At 40.2% G+C, this 12,445-nt stretch overlaps 1 protein-coding gene across 4 annotated transcripts in view; it reads left to right on the forward strand.

The window, feature by feature from the left end:
- Window positions 1-12,445, forward strand: part of setx (senataxin) — a 101,807-nt gene that overhangs the window by 73,727 nt on the left and 15,635 nt on the right. For all 4 annotated transcript variants that reach the window (XM_043720337.1, XM_043720339.1, XM_043720338.1 and 1 more), the window contains 5 exons: window positions 400-552; window positions 3,547-3,703; window positions 4,199-4,300; window positions 4,807-4,910; window positions 10,409-10,480. In XM_043720337.1, the coding sequence (XP_043576272.1) occupies window positions 400-552; window positions 3,547-3,703; window positions 4,199-4,300; window positions 4,807-4,910; window positions 10,409-10,480 (588 nt within the window). The remainder of the gene's footprint in view (window positions 1-399; window positions 553-3,546; window positions 3,704-4,198; window positions 4,301-4,806; window positions 4,911-10,408; window positions 10,481-12,445) is intronic.

The raw sequence follows: 12,445 nt of genomic DNA on the forward strand, positions 1-12,445 counted from the left end.
GCAACTGTTGAATGTAAATTAGAATACTTTAAACCATTTTTTCTATTTGTGTCAATGAAACTTAACAGATTTTTTTATTCATGCATGGGATGTGGGCACAGCTGGCTAGGCATTTATCACCTATTCCTAATTGCCCTTAAGGCACCACCTCGAACCACTGCAGATCAGTAAACTGTTGTGTTTTCTGTTCAGCTCAGACACTCCTACAGAAATATGGTAGTAATGAAATGCATTTCGGTGATCTTATAAAATTAATGACATTTGGAGTTAAAATACAATAAATGCATATATAATAAATAATTTTATTAGAATGATTCTATGGTAAGGCAATTTCTGTGGAATTGCAGTAGTTTCTGATTTAGACAGCAGTGCTTTTACATTTTTCTTCATTTAATGCAGGATGATTACAATGAACATCAGCAGAAAGCTATTCACACGGCTTATGCGATGGTGAAACAATCAAGAATTCCCAATATCTGTCTCATACAGGGACCTCCTGGAACAGGAAAATCAAAAACAATCGTTGGTTTCCTGCATCGTTTGCTCAATGAGGTACTACGATGAAGTGTAACAATATAATTCTGAGAAAAGTGAGTCTTTTGAACATAGGCACACACAACAGGTGTGGGTGTTTTGGTCTCTCAACCTCACTCCATTATTTAGTATAATCATGGCTGATTTGATTACACCCTCATCCACTTTCCCACCCTAACAATATAACCTTTTAATCCCTTGGTTACCACAAATCTATCCACCTCTGACTTAAAGATATTCAATGATTCTGCCTCTGCTTTGTTTTCAAGAAGAGAATTCCACAATCTCTAAATCTGTTTAAAATGGACTTTACATGATAGTTCTGGATTCTTCCACAAACCTCCACCCTGTTAAAACTTTCTGGGATCTTGTGTTGCAATCAGGTTGACCCTTAATCTTCTAAAGTCCAGCAGATGTAAGCCTTGCCTGTCTAATTTCTTTCCTCCTATGACATTCCAGCTATTAGTCTGAAAAACCTTATGTGAACTGCTTCCAATGCATTTACATCTTTCCTCAAACAAGGAGACATTGTAAACAGTGCTGCAGATGTGTTCACACCAGCGCCTTTTAAAGCTGAAGCATAACCTCTGTACTTTTCTGTTCAAATCCACTTCCAATAAATGAAAACCTTCTGTAAGCTTTCCAGTTTCTTGTTGCAACTGGTACAATTCATGCACGAGGGGACCCGATTCCCTCTATCTCATCTATGTAGTCTGCAGTCACTTAGGGAATGTGCTGTTTTTTATTATTCTTGTCAGACTGGACAATTTCACATTTTTCCACATGTTCAATTTAACAATTCTTTGCCCATTCACTTAACTATCTATTTATTTGTAATTATAAAAAGTGCTGGAGAACTTAGTGGATCTGGCAGCATCTGTGGAGAAAAGAACAGAGTTAATGTTCCAAGGAAGATTTGCATGAGACATGAAACATTAACTCTGTTTCTGTCTCCAGATGCTGTGTGACTTGCTGAGTTTCTCCTACTTAGTACTTGATTTCAGAGATCCACCATCTGCAATACTTGGCTATTATATATCTTTTTCTTATGTGGTCTTCATAACTTAACTTCACTATTATATTTGTGTCATCAACAAAGTAGGCAACCATACTTTCTGTCCAAAAACAAAAGCAGAAATTGCTGAAAATCTGTCAGCATCTGGGAAGAGAAAGTAGAGTTAACATTTCAACTCCAGTGACCCTTCTTTAAAACATACTTTCTGTCCTCCATCCAAAACATTTATATAAGGTCCCAGCATCGATCCCTGTACCACTTATTACTTTCTGTCAATCTGAAATGACTCATTTGTGCCCAGTTTCTACATCCAAGTTCATGTGCTACCCCCAACACAATGAGCTTTTGTGTTTTTGACAATTTCTGTTTTGACTTTTTATAAAATGCCTTCTAAAAACCTCAGAGGGCTGTCCACATTTTCCTTAAGGCCCGAACTGTTCCCATTCATCACCATACTCCTCAACATGGCCAATCTGTTGACTCAAAAAAAAAATTTTCGACCACACAAAAGTTTCAATTTCAGCACACACTTTATTTCAGTTAAGCCGGCGAGAAATCGGAGGTTAATCCCCAGATTAGCAACAAAGCTATCTTTTGGAGGACCGTAAACAGATATCTGATCTCCAGCTTAAAAGCAGTACATTTTGTAGTCTTCATGTGCGTTACTAATTAACTTTTTCTCATTCCCACGTAATGTTACTACGTCTAGCAGAGTTCTCATTAGTCAAAAGTAGATAAAGCAAGCTGCTTAACAATGCTCTATTGTGCAGCCTAATCGTAGTGCTGGGAAGAAGCATATACAGGAACATCTCCAAGGTTATGTAGAGACCCCTGCATTCTTGCAATTCATGTTCTCATGGACACTGTGACTGCAGCTCCCATTTTGAACTTGTAAGGCAAATTATTATTGCAAAATAGAGACTTACAAAATGGAGATTTTTAACTGTTGATTCCCCAATGCTTTTATCAATTCTTTTCCTTTCTCACTTTAAGGTGAAGTTTGGGCCATGGGGTGCCTACTTGAGTCCCAGTTAACCCTGTCATTTTATGGATTAAGTGGAACATTCCTTCTTTCAGACCTGCTCAAGTCTCCACACCCCCGCCCACCCCCCAAAAAACTCTTTCTTTGGTACGTCAGTGACCATAATCAGTGTTGCTTGTCCCTCTCATCCAGAATTGGAAACATTTATCAACTTTGTTTCCAATTACCATCCTGCACTGACCTTCACCTGATCTATCTACCTTCCCTTCCTTTCCTTGACATCTCTGTTTCAAATTCTGGGGATAAGCTGGCCATTGATATTCACTACAAACCTCCACCAACTCCCATAGTTACCTTGACTATACTTGTTTTCACCCTACTTCCGGAAAGGATTCCATTTCATTCTCTCAATTTCTTCATGTCCATTGCACCTGTTCTGATGATGCCACCTTCTGCTGGGGCCTCAAAAAAATTCCATCTTTTTTGTCAATGGAGGATTCGCCGCCACTGTGGTTGACAGTTGTGTACAATCGATTTCTGGCATGGTTTATTTATATTTTTGTAATCTATTAATACCGTTCTTCTTTGCCTTGTCTCTACTGTTTGATTTACCATATATTCACCATAAACACCATACAGTGTGGAAAGAGGCCATTCGGTCCATCAAGTCTACACCAACCCTTTGAAGAACAACCCATCCAGACCCCTACCATAACCCGGCATTAACTAGGGCTAATACGTCTAGCATGCACATCTTTGGAGTGTGGGGGGAAAGCCAGAGCACCTGGCGGAAGTCCAGGCTGACAGGGAAAATGTGCAAACTCCATACAGACAGTCACAAGAGGCTGGAATTGAGCCCAGGTCCCTGGCGCTGTCAGATGACAGTGAGATGACCATTATGCCAACCCAAGTATCCTTTTTAACTCATTTTATTTAAAAGGCAGTAAGCTAGAAAGTATTTGCCAGAGATGTTTTCCACTATCTTGTTTTGCTTGTTTGCACCTTCCAAATCCAGGAACAAGAGAATGTGAAACCATCTGACAGCAGGAACTTAAGATCTAAACGAACCAGGATTCTTGTGTGTGCACCATCAAATGCAGCTATTGATGATCTCATGAAAAAAATCATTGTTGATTTTAAGTCAAAGTGCAAAGATAAGAATAACGCATTAGGTATGTGCAATTCAATGTCCATATCACAATTTCTTAAAAATCCAAAAGCTGTTGGGCTAACTGTTGAAAGTTAACTGATTCATTCACTGCAGATTAACGATTCTTATGTTATCTGCTGGGTGGTGTATATACGTCTGTTTGCTAGAGTGGATGGAATCCTGTTACTTGTCATGATTATTGTCATTGAAGATCTTTCTCCTTACTATACTATTTATGCTTGCTGTCTATTCCTTCTTTCCCTCCGGTAATAGATTATAAAAAAAATTAAGTATTCAATAGAAATTTTCCAGGAAGTAGTGACATTTATGATCAATGGACTTCTGCATTTAGAATTGTGTAACTATTCATTTTAAAGTGTTTACTTAATAAAAAGACTGTGTACTTTTTAAAGAGAATAGTGGCTGTGCCATTTGATTGTTGTTGACAGGTTTTGAGTGTGTAATGCTTATTTGACCACTGGAAAGTTTTAATTATTCTGTGCTTTTTTTTCTTAAGGCAACTGTGGGGATGTGAACCTGGTAAGACTAGGCTGTGAGAAAGCTATCCACTCAGATGTAATGAAGTTCAGTTTGGATTACCAAGTGAATCATAGGATCAGTAAGTGTCTTCTGTTTGAGAGGTAAACAAGACTTTAAGGTTCGGCTCTTCATTTTGAAATTTATATTGTGTAATGGTTGTGCTGGGGATGAGATTTGGATAACGTGACCAAACTGTTGCAGATGTGTCAGTTAATCAGGGACAACCAGCATAGAATTTTAAAAGGCAAATTGTTGATTGAAAATGTTGTAAGAACACACTTTGGGTTGAGGAGGAAAGAGTTTTTATTTATGAAGAGTTCATTCACCTACAATTTCTTCAAGTGTTAAATCAGTTGGTATTAAAATATCAGAGGAGTCTGGATAATGTGAGATATTTTGCTGCCTCACAATACTTGAAGGACGTTTTAATTCATGGAAACATCGAGCTAAAGCTGCAAGTGATCTGTGAGAACAATCGTTGAGTAGATTTTGCTTCATTTGAATAAAATATTTTCTAGGAGTTTAAATGTCTCTAAGTTATTTATCTTGCTATCAATTCCAAAATGGTCAATTGTGGCTCTGCAGAGAGGGGTCAATATGATGCTGATCAGAGGCGAAAGGATTGGTTGGACCGGAAGCTAGATGAACTGGGGAAGAGATGCGCCATCATCAAAAAAGACAAGGAACAGGTAATTTCTGATTTCTTTCTGTTGTGATTAAAAGCGTGCAGAATTGATATATTACCTAGCTGGTTGAAGAACTTAATTTGTCAAATATTTAGTTATTTTGAAAAATACACAAAATCGTTTGGACTTTCAATACTCTGTGGTAGGAGGTAATGCTAAAATGTGTCTGGGAGCAAACCTGAAGTGAACTACAGTTTAATTTTATTACATTGTCTGTTATGTATAAAGGATAAAGTAACCAATCTAAAAATAACAGGAATAACTAAGCTACGTTTACTAATCCACTCGCTTAGATGAGTGCAGCTTCAACAACGTAAAGAAGCTAGCTTGATTGGCACCACAGCCCCCACCATTTGCACCACTGACATGTAATGGTAGCAGTCTTTATACTTTACAACATGCAAATTATAAGCAACGCAGCAAAGTATCTTTTAAATCTGCAACTCCTAACATCTAAAGGACAAGTGCCTCATCTAGTAGAAGATTCTTGTGTACCTGTGATTAAATCCAAATATTTTTTATTCTCTCGTGTGACTTCGGTGTTGCTGGCTGGCCAGCATTTATTGCCTGTCACTAGTTACCCTTGAAGTGTTGGTACAGTTCACGTGCTGTAGGTAGACTCAAAAAGGAGGGGATTCCAGGATTTTGACCCAGTGACAGCGAAGGATCAGTGATATATTTCCAAGTCTGTTGGGTGAGTCACTTGGAAGGGAAGTTGCAGGTGGTAGTATTCCCATGTTTACGCTGCCCTGTCCTTCTAAATGGAAGTGGTCATGGGCTTGGAAGGTGCTGTTTAAGAATCAAGTGCGAATGTCTGCGGTGCATCTTTTAGATTGTGCACATTGCTGTTACTGGTCGTCAGGGATGAGAGAGCAAGTAGAGAGTATTCCACCACACTCCTGACTTGTGTCCTTCTAGATGATGGACAGACTTTTAGGAGTCAGGAGGTGAGTTACTTGCTGCAGTGTTCCTTACTTCTGTCCTGCTCTTGTAGGCACAGTATTTATATGGTGAGTCCAGTTGATATTTTAGTCAATGGTATTGCCTGGATGTTGAGGGTGGGGGATTCTGTATAGTAACAGCATTGAATATCAAAGGGTGATTATATTGTCTTTGTCCCTTGTTGACGATGATAATTGCCTGGCATTTGAGTTGTGTGAATGTTGCTTGACACTTGTCAGTCCAAGCCTGGATATTTTCCAGGTCTTATTGCATTTGATGTCTTGGAGCTGAGACGACTGACCTCCAACAACCACAGCCATCTTCCTATATGCCAGGTAAGACTCCAATCAGTGAATAATTTGCCCCCCTTATCCATTGATTTCAGCTTTATTAGGACTCCTTGATGCCATACTCTGTTTGGATGCAATCTTGATGTCAAGAACTGCCACTCTCAGTTCACCTCTGGAATTCACCTGTATTGTCCATGTTTTAAATAAGGTCATAATGAGGTCAGGAACTGAGTGAACCCAAACTGCTATCACTGAGCAGATGCTGCTTGATAGCACTGTTGATGACTCCTTCCATCACTTCACTGATGATCGAGAGTAGACTGATGGGATGGTAACTGGCAAGATTGGATTTGACCTACTTTTTGTATACAGGACAAACCTAGGCAATTTTGCACACTGTTGGCTAGGTGCCAGTGTTGTAGCTGTACTGGAAAAGCTTGACTAGGGAGACAGCAAGTTCTGGAGCACAAGTCTTCAGTAGTATTGCCAGAATGCTGTCAGGTCCTGTAGCCTTTGTAGTATCCAGTGTCTCCAGCCACTGATATCATGTGGAGTGAATCGTGTTAGCTGAAGACCAGCTTTTGTGATGCTGGGGACCACAGGAAGAGGCCAAGATGGTCATCCATTCGGCACTTCTGGCTGAAGATTGCTACAAATGCTTAGATTAGATTACTTACAGTGTGGAAACAGGCCCTTTGGCCCAACAAGTCCACACCGCCCCGCCGAAGCGCAACCCACCCATACCCCTACATTTACCCCTTACCTAACACTACGGGCAATTTAGCATGGCCAATTCACCGAACCCGGGTCTCTGGCGCTGTGAGGCAGCAGTGCTAACCACTGTGCCACCGTGCCACCCACCCAATGCTTCAACCTTACCTTTTCTGCTGATGTTCTGGGCTTTTCCATCATTGAGGATGGGGATATTTGTGGTGCTTTCACCTCTAGGGAGTTATTTAATTGTCCTTTATCATTCATGCCTGAATGTGGAAGGACTGCAAGAGATTAGATCTGATCTGTCGGCTTGTGAGATGACTTGGCTCCATCTATCACTTGCTGCTTTATGCTGTTTGGAATGAAAGTGGTCCAGTTTGGTGGCTGCACCAGGTCAACATTTTTAGGTCTGTCTGATGCTGCTCCTGGCATGCACTCTTGCACTCTCTATTGAACCAGAGTTAATTTCCTGCCTTGATGATAATGGTTGAATGAGTGATATGCTGGGCCTGAGTCATAGGATCATACAGCATGGAAACAGAGTCTTTGGTCCAACCAGTCTATGCCAAACATAATCCCAAACTAAATGTCTTTTAAACATCAGGAACTTCATTCCACACATGAGCCACTCTGTTTAAAAAATAATAATTTGCCCCTCATGGTCTTTTTTAAATCTCCCTCCTCTTAATTTAAAACAATGCCCCCTAGTCTTGAAATCCTCTATCCTAGGACTTATCATTAACCCTATCTGTATCCCTCATGATTTTTATAAGCTTATAAAACGTCAACTCTTAACCTCCTCTTCTCTCGTGAAAGATGTACAGGACTAGGGTGTAGGTTTGCTCGCTGAGCTGTAGGTTTGATATCCAGACATTTCATTGCCTGGCGACCTCATCAGTGGCGACCTCCAAGTGAAGCGAAGCTGTTCCCTCCTGCTTTCTATTTATATCTTTCTCCTGGATGGGGTTCCTAGGGTTTGTGGTGGTGTCATTTCCTGTTCGTTTCCTGAGGGGTTAATAGATGGCATCTAGATCTATGCGTTTGTTTATGGCATTGTGGTTGGAGTGCCAGGCCTCTAGGAATTCTCTAGCTTGTCTTTGCTTAGCCTGTCCCAGGATAGATGTGTTGTCCCAGTCGAAATGGTGGGTTTTTTTCATCCGCATGTAGGGCTACGAAGGAGAGAGGGTCGTGTCTTTTTGTGGCTAGCTGGTGTTAGCGTATCCTGGTGGCTAACTTTCTTCCTGTTTGTCCGCTACTAGGATTCTGAGGGGTCTTAGTAGTCTGGCTGTCATTTCTGAAACTTCTTTGATGTATGGTAAGGTGGTTAGGGTTTCTGGCTGTGTTTGGTCTGCTTGTCGTGGTTTGTTCCTGAGGAATCTGCGCACTGTATTTTTTGAGTATCCGTTCTTCTTGAATACGTTGTATAGGTGGTTCTCCTCTGTTTTCCGAAGTTCGTCTGTGCTGCAGTGTGTGGTGGCTCGATGGAATAGTGTTCTGATACAGCTTCGTTTGTGTGTGTTGGGATGGTTGCTGGTGTAGTTAACTGAACACAGTACTCCAGAAGATGCCTCACCAATGTCCTCTGCAACCCCAACATAACTTCCCAACTGCTACTCTCTCAAAGGACTGATCAAAGAAGGCAAGCATGCTAAACACCTTTTTAAACACACTGTCGTTGTGAAGATTGTGTTAGAGTGCAATTCTGCTATTAATGCTCTATAGCGTCTTGTAGTTGCCCAAACTTTAGTTGGTAGATCTGTCCAAAGTCTATACCATTTAGCCTGGTGTTAGTGCCACACAACACAGTGGTGGGTATTCTCAGTGTGAAAGAAGGATTTAAACTTTGCACGAATGTGCGCTGGTCAATCTTACCGATTGTGTCATGGGCAGATGCATCTACAGTAGGCAGATTGATGATGTGATGTATGGTTTTCCTATTTGATGCTTCCTTTACAATCTGCTGCAGACCCAGTCGAGCAGCTGTATATTTTGTGCTCTTGCCACCCTCACTGCTTCTTCCAAATCTTGCTCAACATAGAGAAAAACTGATTGACCTGTCTGTGAGACTGTTCTCCCAATTTTGACACGCCTCCCCAGTAAGATTTTCAGGGTTGTCAGGGCTGTTTTTACTGTTGTTTCCAGTTCTTACGTCAATGCCACCTGGTCCTTCTGGTTTCATTTCTTTATTGAGACTTTGTAGCGAATGATACAACTGACATTTCAGAGGGCGAGTGGGAGTCAGCCACATTATTGTGGCTCTGGCAATAACATCTAAGCTAGACCAAAAGATGGCAGATTTCCTTCCCAGAAGGACAGCAGTGAACCAGATTTTTTCCCCAACAATCAGCAATAGTTTCATGATCATCAATAGACTGTTAATTCCTGATTTTATTTTTTTATTTTATGGAATTCAAATTCCACTATCTGCCATGGCAGGATTCGAACCTGGACTCCAGGACATTAGAGTTTCTGAATTAAGAGCCTAGCGATAATACCATAAATGAGAATTATTAGAATGTCAAAGAAGCATTCAAGAAGTGACATTATTAACTAGGGAGTCCCGTTTACTATCTGGTAATTATTTTGATTTAATATGAAGAAGGAATCTTGTTTCTTTGTCTTATCAGTTGACATACTCGCTACAAAGTTGAAGCTGAAGTTGGGCAAGAGGAGGCTTGTGTGATATTTACATTCTGGTTCAGACTTGTTGGGCCAAATGGTCCATTTCTGTGCAAAGATCAGTATAATCCTCTTGAAAGATGCAAGCATTCTAGGGGTGATGGATCTGCAATAATTTTATTGATGTGTAAAATACAATCATATTAGATAACGTAGAGGTGAATATGAAAAGCAGACAATTCCTGCCTTGATCATTCTTCAACTCTACATGAATCATAACTTTCTCCCAGTTAGCCTCCTGCTTCCTTTCCTGTTGTCATTTCCTGTTTGATCTAAAAATTTGCTTTTAGATTCTGTCTGTATCCATTCTTGCGTTGACCTACGTGCTATGAATAAATAGTCAGTCCCAAGCAATATGATAAAATGATTCTCTTCCAAAATACCTTGCACAAAAGGATTAAATGTACTGTTGCATCATTTGCATCTTAAAACGCATTTTAGTTGGAGAATTTATCATCTGAAATATATTAATTCTATGTTTAAATTGCTATCCTTGTTTTAATTATTTTTATTGAAAGCTTTTGTCACTGTGGATATAGTGGCATAATTATTGAAGAATTGATCTGAGAACAGTAGAGTTTGACCTCCATCTAAACATGAATCTATCTAGTAGAGTTCATGTACAGGAAGAGAAATCACAGTAGGGTCTGTTTGGGTGCCTGTAAAAACAGAAGTAGTAAATTTAATAATGGATATTTAATAATTTGTATATTGTAATTCCAGAATATTGAAGTTGCTGTACTCATGCTTTAAAAGAAGGATACATCTTATTCACAAATTAATTATTTGATTACTGTGAAGTTATTAGCATTAGAGTGGCAGTTTCAGAGATCATTTGGAAACCAAAGATTTTCTATCTTGTCATCTATTCTCCAGATTGAAGTGGCAACACGAGAAAAGAGACAATTGGAGAAAGAGAGGGAGGAACTTGGACGCAAACTGAAGGAGGTAAGAACTGAAAGATTTTGCTGTTTTTCAAACATCTATTACATCTATAACCTATCAATTTGCAGACATTTATAGTAGCAGCTGCCTGGCAGTTTACTGAACATTTTAAATGCACTGAATAGTCATCTTTTATTGATTTAAATAAATATTTATTATTGTCCAGATTTTTGATAATGTCTTTCTTTTGATATTCTGGAAATTACCAGGATGTTGCTGGGACTAGAGAGTTTGAGTTGTAAAGATAGGCTGGGACTTTTCTTCACTGAGCATAGGCGGTTGAGGGGTGACCTTGTAGAGATTTATAAAATCATGAGGGGCTTCAATAAAATGAACAGCAAATGTCTTTTCCTGAGGGTGGGTGAGTTCAAAACTAGGGGAGGTATTTTTAAGGTGAGAGGAAAACAATTTAAAAGGAAACTGAGGAGCTTTTTATTAACACACACATAGTGGTTAGTGTATGAAATGGACTGTCGGAGGAAGTGGTAGATGCAGTTACAGTTTCAACATTTTAAAAAGCATTTGGATAGACACATTAAAAGGAAAGGTTTATTGGGGTATGGGCCAAGTTTAGTTTAGTTTGGGAAACTTGGTAGGCATGGATAAGTTGGACTGAAGGGTCTGTTTCTGTGCTGAATGAATCTAACTCTATAAGAGTCACTGCATCCTGAAACTGAATCATGTCATGAAGTACTTAACTCCTCCTCGAATGTTTTGGCATCGATTGCTTTCTGTGGTAGCGAATTCCACAGGCTCACCACTCTCTGGATGAAGAAATTTTTAAAAGAATTTGGTGTAATAAGCCATTTTAAATGTATGTATCATTTTATTAAATGTTAATACATGCTAGAGAATAAGTTGCTCAGGCAACTTGCACACAACACAAGTGATATTTTTACAGGTTGCTTGAAGCATTGACGTTTGGCTCACAACATTAAGGGGCTAATTGACAATGTGGTCAATAAGTATTTCACTTGTTAAATGTTAATCTGATCTTGACCTTAAACATTGACAAACGAAGTAACCAGAATATGCTTGGATATAAATTTTAGTCTTTTGACTTCTGGTTTTATGTTTGGTGTTTTATAACTTTTTGATAAACTGTTAATTATTGTGCCATTAGTGAAACTTTTCTTTCTCAGTTTCCTCCATCTAAGTTTGAATTCCTTATGCAGTAGTTGAGACCAGTTCCAGACCTCAGTAGTAGAGATGGCATGTTATAGTAGCCTCTGGGTTTCGATGTAGTAACATCTATCCACCACAATATCATTATCCTCTTCTTTCTTAACTACTTCTGTGGCCTAATGTTTTCTGTGGCCTAATTCTGTCAGAGAATTGAGCCCAATTGATCTGAAATGTGTTGCTGGAAAAGCACAGCAGGTCAGGCAGCATCCAAGGAGCAGGAGAATCGACGTTTCGGGCATAAGCCCTTCTTCAGGAATGAGGAGGGTGTGCCAAGCAGACTAAGATAAAAGGTAGGGAAGAGGGACTTGGGGGAGGGGCGTTGGGAATGTGTTAGGTGGAAGGAGGTTAAGGTGAGGGCGATAGGCCGGAGAAGGAGTGGGGGCGGAGAGGTCAGGAAGAAGATTGCAGGTCAAGAAGTCAGTGCTGAGTCCGAGGGTTGGGACTGAGATAAGGTGGGGAAGGGGAAATGAGAAAGCTGGAGAAATCTGCATTCATCCCTTGTGATTGGAGGGTTCCTAGGCGGAAGATGAGGCGCTCTTCCTCCAGGCGTTGTGTTGCCATGGTCTGGCGATGGAGGCGGCCAAGGACCTGCATGACCTTGGCGGAGTGGGACAGGGAGTTAGTGTTCAGCCATGGGGCAGTTGGGTTGGTTGGTGCGGGTGTCCCAGAGGTGTTCTCTGAAACGTTCTGCAAGTAGGCGGCCTGTCTCCCCAAAGTATAGGAGGCCACATCGGGTGCAGCGGATGCAGTAAATGATGTGTGTGGAGGTGCAGGTGAATTTGT

Source organism: Chiloscyllium plagiosum, chromosome 30, assembly GCF_004010195.1.
Source record: "Chiloscyllium plagiosum isolate BGI_BamShark_2017 chromosome 30, ASM401019v2, whole genome shotgun sequence".
In the NCBI taxonomy this organism is placed as follows: Eukaryota; Metazoa; Chordata; class Chondrichthyes; order Orectolobiformes; family Hemiscylliidae; genus Chiloscyllium; species Chiloscyllium plagiosum.